The following is a 17,810-nucleotide window of genomic DNA, read 5'->3' as shown; positions in this document are numbered from 1 at the left end:
GAAATACAAGCGGAGGAGCCGCAAGTCGAGTTTTTTAATCAGAAAACTAGATTAGTTGGCGATGAAAAAGGTGAAGAAAATTTACGAAAACCCGGGAAGAAGGAGTTATCGCCCGGGGGGGATTCTTGGATATGGGTCACTAGTTCTAGTAGGATACCGGTGAGTTTTTGAATTGAAATTTTTGTATTTTTGCTTTGAAATGTTCAATTAAACACGGGAAATAAATTATCGACGTTTTGAAATCGAAAAATTATTTTGTTTTTTCTATAAAATCGAAGCAGTTTTCGCACTCGAAAGTAAATCAAAAGAAATATAAAATTCCATTTACGAACTCGTTTATTTCCAAGAGATTCGCAGCAGCCCGACGTGGCACTTCAATTTATTTAAGTAAACAAGAAAATCATCGCGATAAATTGCAATTTAATCTTTATTTATACATTTCACGGCGAACGTTTAGTTCCAGTAATGAATTTTTCATCATAATTTCGAAACACTTACGTTGCCAATTCAGTCTATCCATTCATAAACTATATTAGAACGTAATCTATTCATCAAATATATAAATATATCTTCTTTTAATTCACTGTATCCTTAATCGTCTCTGTCTAGTTGTCTAAACATAAATTTATTAAATATTCATGTCGATAACTACTTGGCAACGTTGTAATCGCCATATTTAACGCGTAGTATGACGTCGACAATGGGGGTGTGTAACGTCAACATTCCCCTACTCTATTCAGTATTGGTAGTGACGTTACATCGCCATATTTGAATAAAAACAATATTAATTTTTATTTAAATTCGAATTTCTCCTGCACGCTACTGATTTGTCGAATGGTTCTCTATAGCATAATTTGTATAAAACAATAGTTCCAACTTTCCAAAACTCATTATTTACACTGAAAAACCGAAAAGACAACAAATTTCGTCAACTATTCTAATTATTCGATTCTAATTATTTAGAACTACCTTTCTAAGAATTTAAAAAGCGTATAGGGCATATAGTTTTTTTATATTTCCTCGAAAATTGTGAGGTTATAGACGAATCGATTCGACCTATCGATAAACGAGATTTTTATGGACTACTACCGCCGGCTGTGCCTCAAAACGAACTGACAGCTTCATTAAATTCATTATTCATTCTTTCCTCCGTAGTAATTAATGCTCTGTATAATATTTTTTTGTTGTTTTGTCTGTTGCGTACAATGCGCTTTGCTTTTAGGTGTCCCATTAACTTTTTAACAGTCTCTGCGGTAGTCGCTACACAATACGCCTCGGGAAAAAACTTTTTCATTTTAAATCGAGTGGTTTAAAGTTCATTAAGAAAATTTTACATATTTTCTAGTTTTTATTAGTTTCATATTACGCTATGTTGCCAAATATAATTCGACAAGAACTATTATGTATATATATGAAATCTTGCGAGGGGAATTTTGAGGTTATGTAACTAAATCGTCTTTCGTAAACAAATAATGATTGTTATATTGAAAATGCGGTGTTGCCGAATCCAAATTCCGTCGGATCTTAAAATATACAGAGTCGTATTCATAATAATTTATATATAATGTAAAATAATTATAATATACTTTAATTCGAGTAGATAAAATGATAAAATATAATTAAATTGTTTCGTATAAATTTAGTGACACTCTGTACATCCAGATATTTAACGGTAGATAAGATAAAATTGAAAATACCGCTTGTTGGAATTCTTGGAGGTTACCTTGTCCATATTTCATTTCCATGGTCTTTTTTTTTTTGGTTTATATCGTGTTGGGGTTCGCCTCTTCGAGATATATGGTTATCGATTAAAAACCTTTCCTTAAAAGCTTTCTAGATTAAAAGCTTCATGGAAGATGAAAGCTGTTTCGATAGATATTCACAGGGCTGGACTAATAAAGACCGTTCGACAGTCCTAATTAATCGACAAAAATATACAAACTTTTCAAAAAACTACTAAGTGTTATAAAAATAATTTCCATCACAATTTGTTTGTTAATAGATCACTTATTGAGCGTAATTTGCAGGAAATTTCATAAAATTTTGTAGCTTCGATTTCAAAACGAAAGATACGCGCCTGCGCACGAACGTAAACTTTGTCAATTTTTTTTTGAGTTGAAAAAAAAAATAGTTTTTTCATAAATTTTAGTTACTTGTATTCTTATTAGATGAATTTTGTAATAGGTAAATAGTTTTTTTTCGAATTATTTCGATTTTAAGTTCAGAATCACTTAATATATACAAAAACGCGTTTTTCTACGCTTAACCCTCTATTTTTGGTAATAAAATTATAACAAAATCATTATACGTGTCTTCTATTCATATTTTTTCGCGAAAGTAAAAAAATATTCAAACGGATTCAAAAACTAAACTTCCAGCTCTTCAAACATAACCTCACATACTGTATAATTTCAACTTCCATAAACACGTGAAATGTTTTTCGAGTTTCTTCGGTAATTACATCAAGATTCGAAAGTTATATCAAAATGTACGAATAGAAATAAGGATAAACTATCGAACACGTCCTCGTCGCAATGGGATTGTGGTTAATGTTAAAATTAGTTTGAAGTTTAATTTGACTTTGTCGAAGTTAGTCAAGACCGTTGAAAAGTTGTTTAATGAAATTAAAATCATGTTTTTCGATAAATTCTAATGGACATAATTGAAATAACATTTCCTGTTTGTCTTTTGTCCCATAAAAATTCCCGGTTCAAATTTCAAACATAGATAAATAAAAACTTGGGTACGCCACTGCTTTTATCATCAATTCCCAACTTTCCGCGAACCCTTCCGGGATCAGTGTAAGCCACAAAGGACGATTCGAGAAGTAGACATAAATTCGACGGTCAGATTTTCGTTGGGGAATACTTTTATTATTGTTACTTCCTACGTTTCACATTCACTATAATGGATTTATGCGCAAGATACATTTTACGGGGAATTTTATTCTATTTAAAAAAAATTATGATTAAAACACTCGTCCGATGTTTTAATCACGCGACGAGAGCGTGTTTAGTTAATAATAATCTTACATATGACAGGACCGCATTCAGTATCTCATAAAATGAAACTTATCCAACTTTATTTTATAATTATAAAACTTCCTTTTATCTAATACGGAACTTTGAACTTTTTTTTCCATTTTATTTCCATAAAAAGTAAATATTTCAACGTTTTATACCCTATTTAATGCATCAACAAATATTTATTAATGAATAAATAAGTGGCAAACTGGCATCACTGTTTGATTAACACATATTAATTTCAACGATGTTACAATACTCCCATACGTAATGCAACAATTTCCCGTTCGGATTTCGTAATTAAGTGCCGATATTGATAAACTGCCTTTAATAGTTAATTAAATGTCATATTCAGTAGAGAATTTCATTTTCACAATAGCTTCACAATATAATCATACAACGAATTATCTTGAACGTAACTAACCACAACATAAACGTGTATTCAAAAAAAATAACATCCCTTTGAAGTTGAAATTGATTCATGACGTACTTTTTCTTTACACCTCGTACACATTCTTCTTATGGAAATGACAACATTGCATTCATAATATTCTATTCAACAAATTGATTCATGATCTACTTTTTCTTCACACCTTGTACACATTCTTTTTATAGAATTGACAACATTGCATTTATATAATATTTTATTCAACGTTAACAAATTTTAGACTAGATATTAAACAGATAAAGTCAAAATGTCTGATTTTTCTACATATATTTACAATACGTTTTTGCCAAACCCGATATTATCCGAGTAAAGTCGATGAACAACGAGAAAATGATCACACATCATACACATTTATTTACTTTTTTTGTTTCATTTTTTCCTTCCAGTCTCATGTTCAGATATAGTTATTCATCATTTTATATACTTAACCTAATCTTTTCGTGAAAGAAAATGGGAAATTGTACATTAGGAATATACCAGATAACAAGATATTATTGAAAGAAACCAACATTTTCCAGCCAGTCCTAAGAAGCTTTGAGAGAAATTTTAAAATTAATTGAGTTACCATGGCAACTCTCAATTTGTAGTGAAGTAATACGAGGAGTTTGGAAAGTTTTCAACAAGAAAATGGCAAATCCTTTCGATTTAAAATACTAAATTTATACTAATTGAAATTCCTGCATGGTCGGTTTTTGATAAAAATAAGACATTATAATTAGCGAAAGGTCATTAGATATTTGTTTTTGAAACGTAACAAAAAACTTATTTGAACAAATGTCATGAATTTAACTATTAAGTATATATTATCGCAATACACAGCTGTATTGTGTGTTGCCTCACTAGTAGGTTTATGCATGTCTTAAATTAATCGATATAATAATCGATTACATTTCGCATAAATAAATTTGAAAATCTACATAGGTTACGTCTTTTTGGAATTTTCGAAAATGAAATGAAATTGAAAAAACGATCTACCAATTTATATAAAAAGCACGTTTCTGCGATTATTTTTTAAGCTTTTCCACTTCTCCATTCATTATATCTCCAGTATAACGAAAGCAACATAAAAAATTCATGTTTCTGAATATCGCACAAAGACTTTTTTTTTTACTTTAGTGCTTTTTCCATTCCAAACAATACCTCCTTTTCGCATTACTACCCCTAGAACATTATGATAGAAATTCGTGCTCTTTAAAAAGTCAAAGGATGCGGTTATACATTTCAAAAACGTAACTTGAGGTTTTTTTTCTTCATTTCAAAGGAAATGTCTGATTTCGTTGTTATTTCCAAAAAAAAACAAAGAAACTAGATAATTTACAAATTATGTAGATTGGTAGAATAAAAATTGATATTAATAACATAAAATACGTTTGTTTGAATGCCTTATTGTCATTACTAATAGTTTTATCATAAATAAAACAGTAAATTTAAATTGAAATTTTTTATAGTGTAGAGTATGACGTTTCCAACGGTAACCTTTTTTATATGTGTTATCGATCAAAGTCTAAAGAAATTTGAGTTCAAAGTTCGCTTCTTTAACATGTCCTCTTATAAAAATCATAGTTAAATTATTTGATTAGAAATTAAATCAGAATTGCCTGGATATATGAATATAAATAGATCTGATTGGTAATAAATTGCATATCCAGTAACTGAACGGAAATTAGGAAAACGGCCATATTGTTTCTGTCAATCAATGAAAGCGCGCGAAATTTAACCGCATATTTTTTACTAGAAACTTATTGTCAGTTTCGAAAGAATCAAATGAGCGACTATTTATTTTAATAATATTTTAACGTTTGATTTAGCTATTTTTATGCATTGTGACTAGTTTAGTAGATGCGTGAACCTCCTTAAACCACAAACTTGAACTTGAGAAACAAAATATTTCTCAAAAAATCATTCGATTCGTCACTATAATCATTACTACCTCAAAATAGAATAAATGGCAAGTACTAAGTTAAGGATGAAGTCTTGTAATTAACCTCGAAATAAACCAGATATTAAATCATTTTATTTTGCCCTCTTCAGCCCTATCATTCTTATGTAGTTTCTCTTGCACTGCGTTGAAGTCGATTTAAGATCGATATAAAAAAAAGGAGAAAACAATGTCTGAGAGTCAGTAATGAGCAAAAGGACCCATATTGGTTTATCAGTGATTTATAATTATCATTAATGTACTGCATAAACCAAAAAAATAGCATCAAGAAAGTTTAGTTTGATGTTAATTTTACTTTAGTTTTAATTTTGGCTGCATAAACCAAGCTTTAACGTGGATTTATACAGGCAAATTGTAGATCAAAAAATAAGAATTAAAACCAGCGTACTGATATAGATAAATCTTACCAACTTATTGCAACATTATTTAACAGTTCTTCATCACTCACTTCACTAGTTCGAACAATGTACTTGTGTGAAATATTAGTCTTTACGAGCTGACCATTAAGTAAAAAATAGGTATCCTTAGGAGACTAATATGTCAAGCCGGCAGTTTGTTACAGACTGTGTGTTTTAGCGGGTTTTTTCGTAAGAATGCGGGAAAACAGTCGAGACAGAATATTCTAGAGTAAAGCATTTGGGGTAGAGTGGAGCACTTATTATTAATTAAATGAATTTGTTTTCGAACACACTTTTTTGTTTTATAAAATATTATTTTTTTTGTTTCAGTCCTAATTATTTGGCTATTGGCGTTAATTTCGTAAAGCTGTTTTCTGTTTCATCCTTTACTAATAAGGATAATCACTTTTGGTATATATATATATTTATCTTTTACAGGAAAAAGCTTTGGAAAGTTATTGTCAAAAAGTACAAGAATTTTGTCCTAAAAATGTAGGACCGCAAGGACCACCGGGACAAAAAGGAGAACAAGGACTACGAGGTTTTCCAGGAATACCAGGAGACATGGGTTAGTTTTCATTATGTGAAATCCTTTTTTTTTTTATTTTTTATTTTAGTTTAATTTATTTGTAGGCAACAGGGGATTTACAGGTCCGAAGGGTTCGACGGGTTCTAAAGGTTCGTTTTATGTTCAAAATTTTTTTTTGTTTTATTTTTTTTTGTTTTCATTATTTCTAGGGGAGCCCGGTTTGAACGGTCTTAAAGGAGATAAAGGAGAACGAGGTTTCTATGGTCGGTTGTTTTTTTTTCTTCAATTTTTACGTAATTTCAGAAGTTTTTCACTACTTTTTAATTTAATATTTAGGTTCACCGGGATTTCCTGGTGAAAAAGGAGAACAAGGTCGTCCCGGTTTGGACGGCAGAGATGGTTTACCAGGAGAACCGGGGTTATACGGTCGTCCTGGTCGCAATGGATACGATGGTGCCCCAGGAAAAGACGGTATACCCGGAATGGACGGTAAAGATGGTATAAATGGTATTCGAACTACTAAAATTGGATCGATTATAAATTAAATGTTTCAATTACTTCAGGTATGAAAGGTGAGAGAGGTTTAACTGGTCCTCAAGGACCCAGAGGTTTAACGGGGTTACCAGGACCGCGCGGAAGACCTGGTAAGCCAGGTACGCATGGTACGCCCGGTATACCCGGTATATCTACTTGGCAATTTACTGATAAGAATACTTCGAAATTGTTAATTCCCCCCTCCATTGCAGGTAAGTATAAATTTTGTTCTTATAGTGACATTTTTAATAATTATAAATTTTATTTTTCAATTCGAAAATATCGACTAACTTATGCATAACCCCGTATAGTTGTTCTAACAACACGTGACCACAAGCGTAAAAAATGTGAAGTTGTTGTATTAACATCAAGCCATCAAAGCCATGTTGCCATATTGATATCTTTTTTAGACATTGTTTTATATACAACTTAATAATAACGTGCTTTTTTTAAATTTTTTTTTAAAGAAAAACTTACTTAAATCTCCGAAATATTATTTAAAACAACAGGTTGAAATATTCGAATGATATGGAAAACGCGGCACGATTTCCAGATACAATTATTCCATTTTAAACGTGATGTGAATATTTTTATTACGCCCGATTTAATGCGTCAATTATTGGAAAAATGTTTACCATAACGTTCCCTCCCTCTCTCTCTCTCTCTCTCTCTCTCGCTCTTTCATTCTCCCTCTGAACGTTTTTTTTTATTTTTAAATAAACGATTACGTCATTGCTGCTAGATTAATCTGCTATGAAACGTTCGAATAACAATCGTTCGACAGAGCAAAATAATTTCGCCATCAATCATTAAAAATATTTTCTACTTCCCTGAAATTAATCGTTCGAATTTTTATTATTGCGACGGAATTTTCTGTTATAACTTTTTTCATAACGATAATTCATTAACTATAGAGTTTTTCAAGCAAATAACTCATTTTAATATGTGTTTAAACACTTACTTTCTCTGTATATTTTCTATGATATAATTTTGCATAAATATTGTGATTGTATTAGAAACTGATGAAAAAAATTGATTTGGCAACGCTGGTTTTGTCGTACTTTGGTCAGTGGCAGTGGTCAGCAAAATCCTAACCTAAGTTTTTTATATACATTTTATTATATCTGGAGTTTCAAAACAACTCTGTTCAAAACACTGTCCTCAAATATTGATTATTTGCTTTGTTTTAAATATTCGTTAAATACAAAAACAACTACAAAGTTTTCCGGTGATAAATTGCCGGTTTTTATAGAGACATAATCCATTTTAGATTAGATCGCGGTTGTGAGATTTAAGAACTGTCACCGCTTTCGCGTGTAATATAAAGTCCATGATGATTTTTCGAGACTAAAAATGTGTTTGAGCTTGGCGGTGACATCTCTTTAAGGTATATTATCGATATGTCATGAGATATCCTAATAAATAGAATCGAATTTTATTCTTCGCTATAAATAATGAATATTTTTCTCAAATACATATTTCATGTTATAAATGAAATAGATTCTTATATAACAAATGTATTCGGTTTTTTATTAAAAAATTAAAAATACTTGATACCGCGCTGCTTTTTATTTATCTTATTTTAATTCTTCTTCTTTTTATTATAATGGTCTCTTTCTTACGCTGACGCCTTCTTGTTAATGAATTATCTAAACACAAATTTTATTTTAAATTTGGATATAGCGTAGATTAATATAAGTGAAAGTATTATTTCCATTTTCGCGATGAATGATGTGACATAGATAGAGCCACCATCGTCGCAGGTGGTTGTGACATGACAAAAACGAAGGATAAACAATTCCTGCGTTGGCAACATCGGTCGTAGTGGTGACTGTAATGTTCACCTTAAACTTGATTTATTGACGGTTGAGTTTTTTACGTCTTTAGACACAAGCGGCGAACATTTATTTTACAAAAGGGGTATATATATATTTATAAAAAATAGTTTTTATTTGTTATTTTAGAAATAAAATGTGTAAATACTTATTGAAACTAGAAAAACATATATAAAAGAGTTTATGTTATGGTGGTTATAGGAGCTCCCGGAAAAATAGGCCCCCACATTGTACACGAAAGAGAAAATGTAAATTTGCAGTGCTTAGCCTCTGGTAATCCTCCCCCACGTACTTTATGGCAACGTCTGGATAATAGGCCAGTTATTATGGGAACATGGCAAGGTAAAAAAAAATTCATGGCATACAAATGGTATTTTAGAGTGTTTTTTTTGAGGAAATTTAACGAATCACCGTATATAAACCAGAAATTATTATTTTGTATCTTTATAAATCATGTTTGAACTGCTTTTGTTCCGCGAAAATGGTGCGGAAACAAAATAAAATACTGTGGGATAAATTCATCCATTTTCAGAGCTGCAGGTTCCGGGTCCTAATTTGAGTATTCCGCAAATAACACGCGATCACATGGGAATTTACATGTGCACGGCTGATAATGGAGTGCCCCCACAGGCGAACAGGACGTACCTAATTGAGGTTCATTGTAAGTAAATTTTTATACAAAAAAAACCGTAATGGAAATCGCTCCAGAGAAATTTCAATTACAGTATTTCAAAACCCTACGAAAAAAATATCGCCGTCTATGGACTTTCGATTCGACTCTATTTATACTAAATTAATTTTTTCGTACTTTTTTAATTAATTACATTCTCTCGCAATGGTCATTCGTCGATTAATATCTAATCAATCTTCTCCTATTTATAAATACAGTTCCTCCCCTCGTCAGAATATCAAATCAAAATGTGCCAGCGGCAAACGGATCAACAGCGGTCTTGGAATGCGAAACAGAAGCTTTTCCCGAACCCCTTCGGTAAGTCTTTCATCAAATTTCCGAATAAATTTATAACTTTTCTCTTCGAGTTTAACTTAAAGACGAAAATAAATTGAAAAAAGCAAACGATAATGTAATTTACTTGGGTCAAAAAACAAATAAATCTATAAATTGAAAGAGTTTCTTGAAATATAACAACGTTAAATTATTCTAAAGACTTTTTATACGTTATGGCAACGCTGCAATTTAATAACGCGGTTATTTTATGTCTAGAATATTCGAAATGCTTTCGATCCCAACAAACATACCCGTACAGTTCAATGGCTTAAATTAATACACAGAGTAGCTAAAGAAAAAAATTCATATTTTTGACGTGGTTCGAAATTTTTAAATAAATGCTGAAACATTTTAAATTAATTCAGAGATTTCTTTTAATGAGGAAGTTCGTTGACGTATAGACAAATGACAGAACCACTCGGATCGTTCCGTGTCGCATCGGCACAGTTCGTTGTTAAAAAATGTTGAATAAATTGAATTATATAATTAAATTAATTAATTTTTTGAGATTCTTTTACATTTTCCAGATACTGGGAACGATCTGATGGTAGACTACTCGAAAATAGCGATAAATTTCGAATAGATAATTCACTAGAACGAAACGGGTACAGATTCAGGATGCAGCTGAATATAACCAAAATAACTAGTCAAGATTTCAACTATAAATATTATTGTATCAGCAAAAACGAATTGCAAACAACTAAAGGAGAATTTCAATTGGGAAGTAAGAATTTTCATTAGTATTTACATGTTTTTATTGAATCATTTTCAACAGCTATTGTTTTCGAATAATTAGTAGTGGCAGTATATTGGAACGAATTATCTTCCATCTCTAATTAAACACATGGTTACGTTTGACAATACCAAAGACAATACGCTTTACACACTAGTAATTTTTCCTATTAAATTGAATAAATTCGTCAACATATTTTTAAAGATCGTTAAAATTTTACTAGAAAGTATGTAAAATTTTTATTTAAACCAAAATATTTATCACTTACCCAACTATTGACAACAGCGTAAACGTTTTCCCGCGTTTTTAAGAACCACGCAAATCTTCCTTCTGTCAATCTTCGACAAATAGTGTCAGAAATTAGATAGCAGTGATCGTGTGGTTTGTAGTTAAAACTTTAACTATCATGGATATACCATGCTCCCAGATTTCCCAGGTAAGTAAAATTGTTAAAACTCCGTAGGTCTCATTAATTCAAATACAGTTTCCTTCCAGATTTGTTCGACCTCGTTTTTAAGTTACAACTTTTTCAAGTCCGGTTCATAAACTTGACTTTCCGTTTCCCGTTTGACGTTCGTAGCAAATTCTACACCCTATTTATAAATTTGAGGTTACTGCCGTTACCCTAAAAATTTTGTTATCTTTTCGCCGTTTATACTACTTTTTATTTTCGTCGTATTTTTGTGTTTTTATTTGTAAGTTACTACGAACGGCAGACCGATCATATGCATTTCATTAAAAGAGGGTCTCGATTTTTTTTATTCTCTTTCTTCAATGTACAGGTCCGGCATGGCGTTCGACGTCCTTTTTATAAATTCTTTTACTATTTTATTTTTTTTATATAAACAGGTCCGGCATGGCGTTCGACGTCTTTTTTATAAATTCTTTTACTATTTTATTTTTTTTTTAAGAATATACGTCTGATCAGTCGTTATACACCGAAAGGGGTAAGGGTCCAGTTCTGTTCGGTATGATTCCTCCCGAGAAAGTATCGTTGGAAGATCTTTGCGGGCCTCCGATCCAATGCCCCGAGTGCGATTTCAAAGAACAGAAATGCATTTCTGGGGGAGTATCTTTGGTCGATTTAATCAGCCATTGGGAGGTACATCCTTATAACGAAGATATCACTTATAGCGGTTTTCCTAATAGGGTTAAAGGTACTTTGATTTTATGTACCTAAATTTAAAATATTGAATAAAATATGTTGTAGATTGCGTGCTATACGCGGTAGGTAAACCAGTCTATCTTCGAACAACTGAAGATCAATTTGGATGCTGGATGAGGGATTCTAATCCGGTATCGGATAAAGACGAGATGAAATTTTGGGTAACTAAAGAAACTTACCCGGATAAATTATTTGAATATGCTAATAAAACTATGTATAGGAACGATACTCATACTGCGTTAGTATTTTGTTTTTTGTTTTATGAAAAGGGGTGAAAATTTCGGCGAATTAAGACAAAACACGAATTCTGTTATGAGATATGTCCAATTAAAGTGATAAAGAATAAAAAAGTTCACGAATTTTAATAATTTTTTCACTTAACCTCAAAATTTCCTACCAAAAATTGGTGGGAAAATTCCATTTTTTAATATCACCGAAGATGATAACTTGGTTATCGAAACGCGCGATTTCCACCCCTTTCATCCCCAATTAATCTAATATTTCCAATCCAAAGCATTGGACGAACGTGCTATACTTAAAATACCGTAGATGTATTATTTTTCTTTGTATTCCAGTGTATATGATTTAGATCATCCATTCGGGGGAAACACCCACGTCATATACAACGGTAATTTTTTCTACAATATCAAAGATACTCTTAGAATTGTCAGGTATAATCTTCTCAATCAAAGTACGGTAAGTTTATATTATTAGAAACATTGAATTTTTTTTTATTATTTAATACGTTTCATAATCGTAAATATAAACATTCTATTCCACCTTTTATTTAAAATATTTCGTCTTGGTTAATAAAGTGTCGATCTGGCTGAATACAACCCTGTCGTTAGAATATAAAAAACTAATGGACTACACAAGTGTTGACGTCACACATTGCATTGACGATCGTATAAATGTTTAGTGATTCGTGATTCTTTCGTATTATAAATTTTGCAAAAAAATACCTTCTGGTACAAAACACATCATCATCTTAAACAACACTTTTTAAATTACTTTAAAGAACACGCACTACCTCACAAACTTTGGAAAGTGAACTATTACAATATGACGGCCGTGACGTCACCTTCCGGCTGTCTATTGCTCACAAGTCTCGATTTACTATTTTATACATACAATGTTGCCGATACATTATTTTTTCTATCAATTTATTACTATTATTACAACAGTTGATTATGCTCGTTTATAAAAAAGTTTATATTTCCTAATATTTGTGTCCTACTTTTCAAAACTCGATATATATATATATTTTTTTAAGAAGCGTTAAAATATTCTATAATCTTATAATTATTAAGAACATTTCTATTCAACTAACCATTTTCAATATTTTCTGAAGTTAAGTTAAATCTGGCAACATAGATATTTGATTCAACGTTCATGACTGGTATAACCTGAACAGTACACATTTAATGATTCAATGAAGTTACAAAGATGAATTTGAAAGAAAAAACTAGATCTGAGTGATAAAGAAACTTTGTATTTTTTCAAATAAGAATTTATTTACATAATGAAAAGTGTGTACCTTGAAAAATGGTACATATGATGTTGTATACGAACAGCGATTGATGTATCTCTATTGTTTAATTTCTTAACTTATGAAAAGTTGATATAGTTATTTAATACCACAAAAACAATTCATAAATAGACAAAAATTATTGTCAGTAAGTCAATATCACATTTTAGGTACCTTTGGATTTACCTAGTTCGGATTCAAATCCAAAATTTAACAATAATAATAAAAACGTTAAACTTTATAAAGGCCAATATAATACTGTTGATTTTAACGTAGACGATAATGGATTATGGATAATATTCGCAGTACCGGGTTCAAATAATACTGCCATAATGAAAGTAAGCTTTAAAATATATTAGTGAACAAGAAGTAGGCCATTACTGGAACGGAAGTGGTATGACGTAACATTATTACTAAAGTCCCGGTATTGGAAAGTCAGTCACATGATTGGTTCGCGTCGAGGTAACAAATTAATGGCGGTTCCAATAAAATAAGCGCGCGAAACAATGAACTGTTTAAATGATCGAACATTGTTATTGACTTTGAAAGCATTTATTCAAATTATAAAGATTTTATTAAAAAAAAATCATTTATAGACATAAATAATTAAATTACAAATGACAAGTATTTTATTACGATTTTATGTTTGAAGGTGTTTACATTCTCGAGACTGCATAATAGGAGAGATTGACGACAAGCGCAAGCGCGGGCTCCATTAATTTCTTGTCACGTGTCTAAAGTTTCCAATACGGGGACTTTATCTCCCCCTCTAGAGACGAACGTTCATTCTATCCAGTGACGGCTTTGCTCACTTACTATATATATATTTCGAAATTCGAAAAAATATTAGTTTATTTATACAGGTGAACACGGAAACCATGAAAGCTCAATATATTTGGAACATAAGTCTGGAACATCAAAAAGTCGGTGAAATGTTTATTGTTTGCGGCGTCCTTTACGCCGTAGATAGCGTAACCGATCGAAATACGAAAATACGATTCGCTTTCGATCTTTATAAAAATAATTTACTAGATGTGAATTTGGCGTTTACGAATCCTTTCAGAAAGACTACAATGTTGGGATATAACGCAAGAAATCAGGTAATATAATAAATTACGAATATCCTATTGACTGCGCCAATTATAATCGTTGATTTACCGGATTTTGTGATAAGAAATTTCTTATTTATCGACTTTTGAATATCGGAAAATGTTATTCTGGCCAAACGGCGATATTTTAGTGTTATATTAGACTAATTAAAATTGAAATTTGATATTAGTACTTTGTAATCTCTGAACGTATATTGGATCAAATTACATCTGGTATTTTATGGCTTTGTTTGTATAAAGTTCCTAAGAATATTATTTTTTTAGGAATTGTATTCTTGGGATAAAGGAAACCAATTAACTTATCCTGTTCGATATCATGATATAGGTTACAACTCAACAGCGGCACCTGGAAAAGATGACAGAAGTGAAATATTGGATGCCATTTGAAATGCAATTTAGTTTATAAACCTTCTTAATTTAAAAACAAACATAAACATGATTTAATAAATTTTAAAAATATATTTACAGTTTTTTTTAATATCCTATCAACAATAAACTCAAGTATTGACCTAATTTTTCTTTTGTTTCTATATGAACTTCAATTGATGAAAACTAAAACTCATCTAAACATATTTTTTACTTATTCCATAATATAATAATATGATCTACAAAATCTTAAAATCCTAATCTAATAGTTGTGTTTTTGCTACTCCGGTCCTGCTTATTTACTTCCATATTATACAATTTGAAAAGACTGATTCCACATCAATCAACTTCAATTTTTGTTAATATAAAAAGAATAAATAGAATTTTTTCCATTTCTTCGTAAAACTTCATGCCACATTTAATAATTATTTTTTATAACATATTTAGTTCATTTGAACTACTTCATAAAAATAACCATAGATAAATTTTATATACTGTAAATTACTGAAGTCGATTTTTAAAACGAACAAAATGCCACAATAACAGGGTCTATTAAAAAGAAGAAATTTATGTGACGTTTAACGTCGCTTTCCACTCTTAGAACGTAGAGTAGTCCTTTAAGTTCTAAAATTCCACTAAACGATCGTTGTGGTCGCGTCGAGAACGTCATTCATGAGGTTAGGACTAACGTTCACGACTACCATTGTCAAAAGGTGGACTTAAGTGAGCATTGAGAGAATTGGCGGATTCCAACTATGAGAATATATCAAATTATTTGATGAATTATAACGCTCCAAATTACGTGGAACGGGAAAGATCGTCGTGAGTGCTGAATGGAACGTACCAAAGATTTCAGCCTGTCAAACTTCAACTATCGATTAGGTTATGGTAAATTTCAAATATTTAGAATTAATATATTTTATTTGTTTTTGTATAAAAGGGAGTTTTGTTACTTAATTAATATATCAGTTGGTATAGGAAAACTTTTAAATATCGTAATTATTCATTATTTCTAACGAAATTATTTTTTTTTCGTTAAATCTTGTATCGGCATGGCACAATTAATAGAAAACATTTTGAAATACATCTCCGATAATGGGGAAGTAAATTCTTTAAAATTATCTAATGTTTTTAACGAAGATCACCAAAAAATCATAGGAGCTATTAAAAGTATACAAGCTCATGGAGATTTGATTTCAGCAGAAGTAGTTACTGATAAGAAAATTGAATTAACAGAAGAAGGAAATTTTATTTCTTCAAATGGTAAGTACGTCTATTTTTATCATATACACGTAGTTATTTAATTTATTATAGGTAGTTATGAAGCTTATATTTATAATGCAATTGCTGAAAATGGTACACCACAAGTAGAAATAATGAAATTACCTAATGCTAAGATAGGTTTTAGTAAAGCTATGTCTGCGGGTTGGATAGCAGTAGATAAAACTGTAAACCCTCCGTTGGTTAAGAAAAAAGTACCGTTAATTGAAGATATTGTAAGGGAACACCTAAAACAAGTCACTAAAGGTGATTTATCAAAAATATCAGATAAAGAGAAGCAGGAATATAAAAAAAGAAAATTAATCCAAGAGGTGATTGTGAAGAGCTATAATTTGAAGAAAGGACCCGAATTTAGTCTCACTTTAACAAAATTAGAAACTGATTTAACCGCCGAAATGATCAATTTCGGTTCATGGAAAAATCTTAAGTTCAAAGAGTACAATTTCGATGCATTAGGTGCCCAATTGGAATGTGGTTATCTTCATCCTCTATTGAAAGTTAGATCGGAATTCAGACAGATATTCTTAGAAATGGGATTTTCAGAAATGCCTACAAACAATTATATTGAAAATTCTTTTTGGAACTTCGATGCTTTATTCCAACCCCAACAGCATCCTGCTCGGGATGCACATGATACTTTTTTCATTTCAGACCCACAGATTAGTACCAAGTTTCCACAAGATTACTTAGAACGAGTCAAAAAGGTTCACAGCAAGGGCGGTTACGGTTCCAAAGGGTAATAATTTTATTTCAAAGTAAATTTCCAAGTAAGGCAAATTAGTTGTGTTTTTGTGAAGAATTTTGAGAAAATCCCCTCTGGTTGCTATTTTTTATTTTTTTTTGTTCAGCTATGGGTACGATTGGAAAATCGAAGAAGCTCAAAAGAATTTGTTAAGGACTCACACGACTGCTGTTAGCGCTAGGATGTTGTACAAAGTAGCCCAGCAGAAAGAGTTCAAACCGATCAAATTATTCAGCATAGATAAAGTTTTTAGAAACGAAACTTTAGACGCTACTCATTTAGCGGAATTTCATCAAGTAGAAGGCGTTATTGCTGATTACAATCTCACACTTGGTGATCTGATTGGGGTTTTCGCGGAATTTTTCAAAAAATTAGGTATATATATCCTTTTTATCGAATTTCGAATTCTTATTATCAAATTTCAGGTATAGACCAACTAGAATTCAAACCGGCGTATAATCCCTACACCGAACCGAGCATGGAAATATTCTGTTTCCATCCCGGTTTAGGGAAATGGATAGAAACCGGCAATTCAGGTGTTTTTAGACCGGAAATGTTATTACCAATGGGTTTACCCGAAGATGTATGTGTAATAGCATGGGGATTATCCTTAGAGAGACCTACTATGATAAAGTACGGTTTTAATAACATAAGAGATTTGGTTGGACCTAAAGTCGATTTGGAAATGGTTCAAAAAAGTCCCATTTGTAGGTTGAACAGATAGAATGAAATCTACAGGAACGTTAAATATATTGTAACTTTATATGGACATAAAGAGGTGTTTCTAAATGTTTCTTTTATTTATACAGTACACACTCCATAGAGCCTCAAAAAAATAGAGATCCAGCAAGTTAATGATGATCCCAAAGAGCTCCCAAACTAACAATAACCACATAGAGAATTGAATAAATGATGGTCCCATAAAGCTCATAGCAAATAACATTGTACTACATAATTAATATGGTTATGAAGCTAATAAAGATCCCTTGAAATTAATAATAATCCCATGAAGCTAAGCAATAGTCCTTTAAGTTGATAACGCTCCAGGTAGTCGTCAAATAAATAATCGTATAGGGCTCTTGGACTTAATACTGGTCCCATAGAGTAACTAATATATGATTTAGATATCTTCTAAAAGGTAAAAATGGCTTTAAGGAACCAATAATAGGTTGCA

The 17,810-nt window shown here is 31.2% G+C and overlaps 3 protein-coding genes across 11 annotated transcripts in view; 2 read left to right on the top strand and 1 right to left on the bottom strand.

The window, feature by feature from the left end:
- The window catches only part of LOC130892763 (adenosine deaminase-like protein), a 20,987-nt gene extending 8,363 nt beyond the window's left edge, over positions 1–12,624 (bottom strand). The window contains exon 1 of one of the 2 annotated variants that reach the window (XM_057798363.1): positions 12,573–12,624. The gene's annotated coding sequence lies outside the window, so the exon portion shown is untranslated. Of the gene's footprint in view, positions 1–5,817; positions 5,950–12,572 lie in introns of those variants that run through there. The other variant, XM_057798362.1, reaches the window with a different exon arrangement.
- Positions 1–14,706, top strand: part of LOC130892760 (uncharacterized) — a 15,905-nt gene extending 1,199 nt beyond the window's left edge. For 5 of the 8 annotated variants that reach the window (XM_057798356.1, XM_057798353.1, XM_057798354.1 and 2 more), the window contains exons 2-17: positions 1–159; positions 6,247–6,376; positions 6,442–6,486; positions 6,547–6,600; positions 6,674–6,844; positions 6,901–7,083; positions 8,908–9,048; positions 9,239–9,367; positions 9,595–9,694; positions 10,240–10,436; positions 11,357–11,602; positions 11,656–11,848; positions 12,186–12,306; positions 13,309–13,476; positions 14,002–14,238; positions 14,512–14,706. The exon at positions 1–159 is cut by the window's left edge. In XM_057798356.1, coding sequence (XP_057654339.1) covers positions 1–159; positions 6,247–6,376; positions 6,442–6,486; positions 6,547–6,600; positions 6,674–6,844; positions 6,901–7,083; positions 8,908–9,048; positions 9,239–9,367; positions 9,595–9,694; positions 10,240–10,436; positions 11,357–11,602; positions 11,656–11,848; positions 12,186–12,306; positions 13,309–13,476; positions 14,002–14,238; positions 14,512–14,634 — 2,397 coding nt within the window. In that variant the 3' untranslated portion in view covers positions 14,635–14,706. The remainder of the gene's footprint in view (positions 160–6,246; positions 6,377–6,441; positions 6,487–6,546; positions 6,601–6,673; positions 6,845–6,900; positions 7,084–8,907; positions 9,049–9,238; positions 9,368–9,594; positions 9,695–10,239; positions 10,437–11,356; positions 11,603–11,655; positions 11,849–12,185; positions 12,307–13,308; positions 13,477–14,001; positions 14,239–14,511) is intronic. The other 3 variants (XM_057798359.1, XM_057798358.1, XM_057798357.1) reach the window with 1 other exon arrangement.
- A 755-nt stretch (positions 14,707–15,461) lies between these two features.
- On the top strand, positions 15,462–17,425 carry LOC130892406 (phenylalanine--tRNA ligase alpha subunit). The gene is made up of 4 exons (XM_057797822.1): positions 15,462–15,876; positions 15,928–16,630; positions 16,743–17,011; positions 17,062–17,425. The coding sequence occupies exons 1-4, from the start codon at positions 15,666–15,668 to the stop codon at positions 17,358–17,360; spliced, it is 1,482 nt and encodes a 493-aa protein (XP_057653805.1). The 5' UTR covers positions 15,462–15,665; the 3' UTR covers positions 17,361–17,425.
- Positions 17,426–17,810: the final 385 nt, after the last annotated feature.

Source organism: Diorhabda carinulata, chromosome 4 (assembly GCF_026250575.1).
Source record: "Diorhabda carinulata isolate Delta chromosome 4, icDioCari1.1, whole genome shotgun sequence".
NCBI lineage: Eukaryota > Metazoa > Arthropoda > Insecta > Coleoptera > Chrysomelidae > Diorhabda > Diorhabda carinulata.
The sequence above is the reverse complement of the archived record's forward strand: the minus strand, read 5'-3'. Positions and strand labels throughout refer to the sequence as shown.

Excerpts from the sequence above, each read along its gene's own strand:
- LOC130892406 (XM_057797822.1), top strand. The coding sequence starts at position 15,666 with ATGGCACAATTAATAGAAAACATTTTGAAATACATCTCCGATAATGGG. Across the intron at positions 16,631-16,742 it reads GGCGGTTACGGTTCCAAAGG|CTATGGGTACGATTGGAAAA; the intron begins GTAATAATTTTA and ends TTTTTTGTTCAG. Across the intron at positions 17,012-17,061 it reads GGAATTTTTCAAAAAATTAG|GTATAGACCAACTAGAATTC; the intron begins GTATATATATCC and ends ATCAAATTTCAG.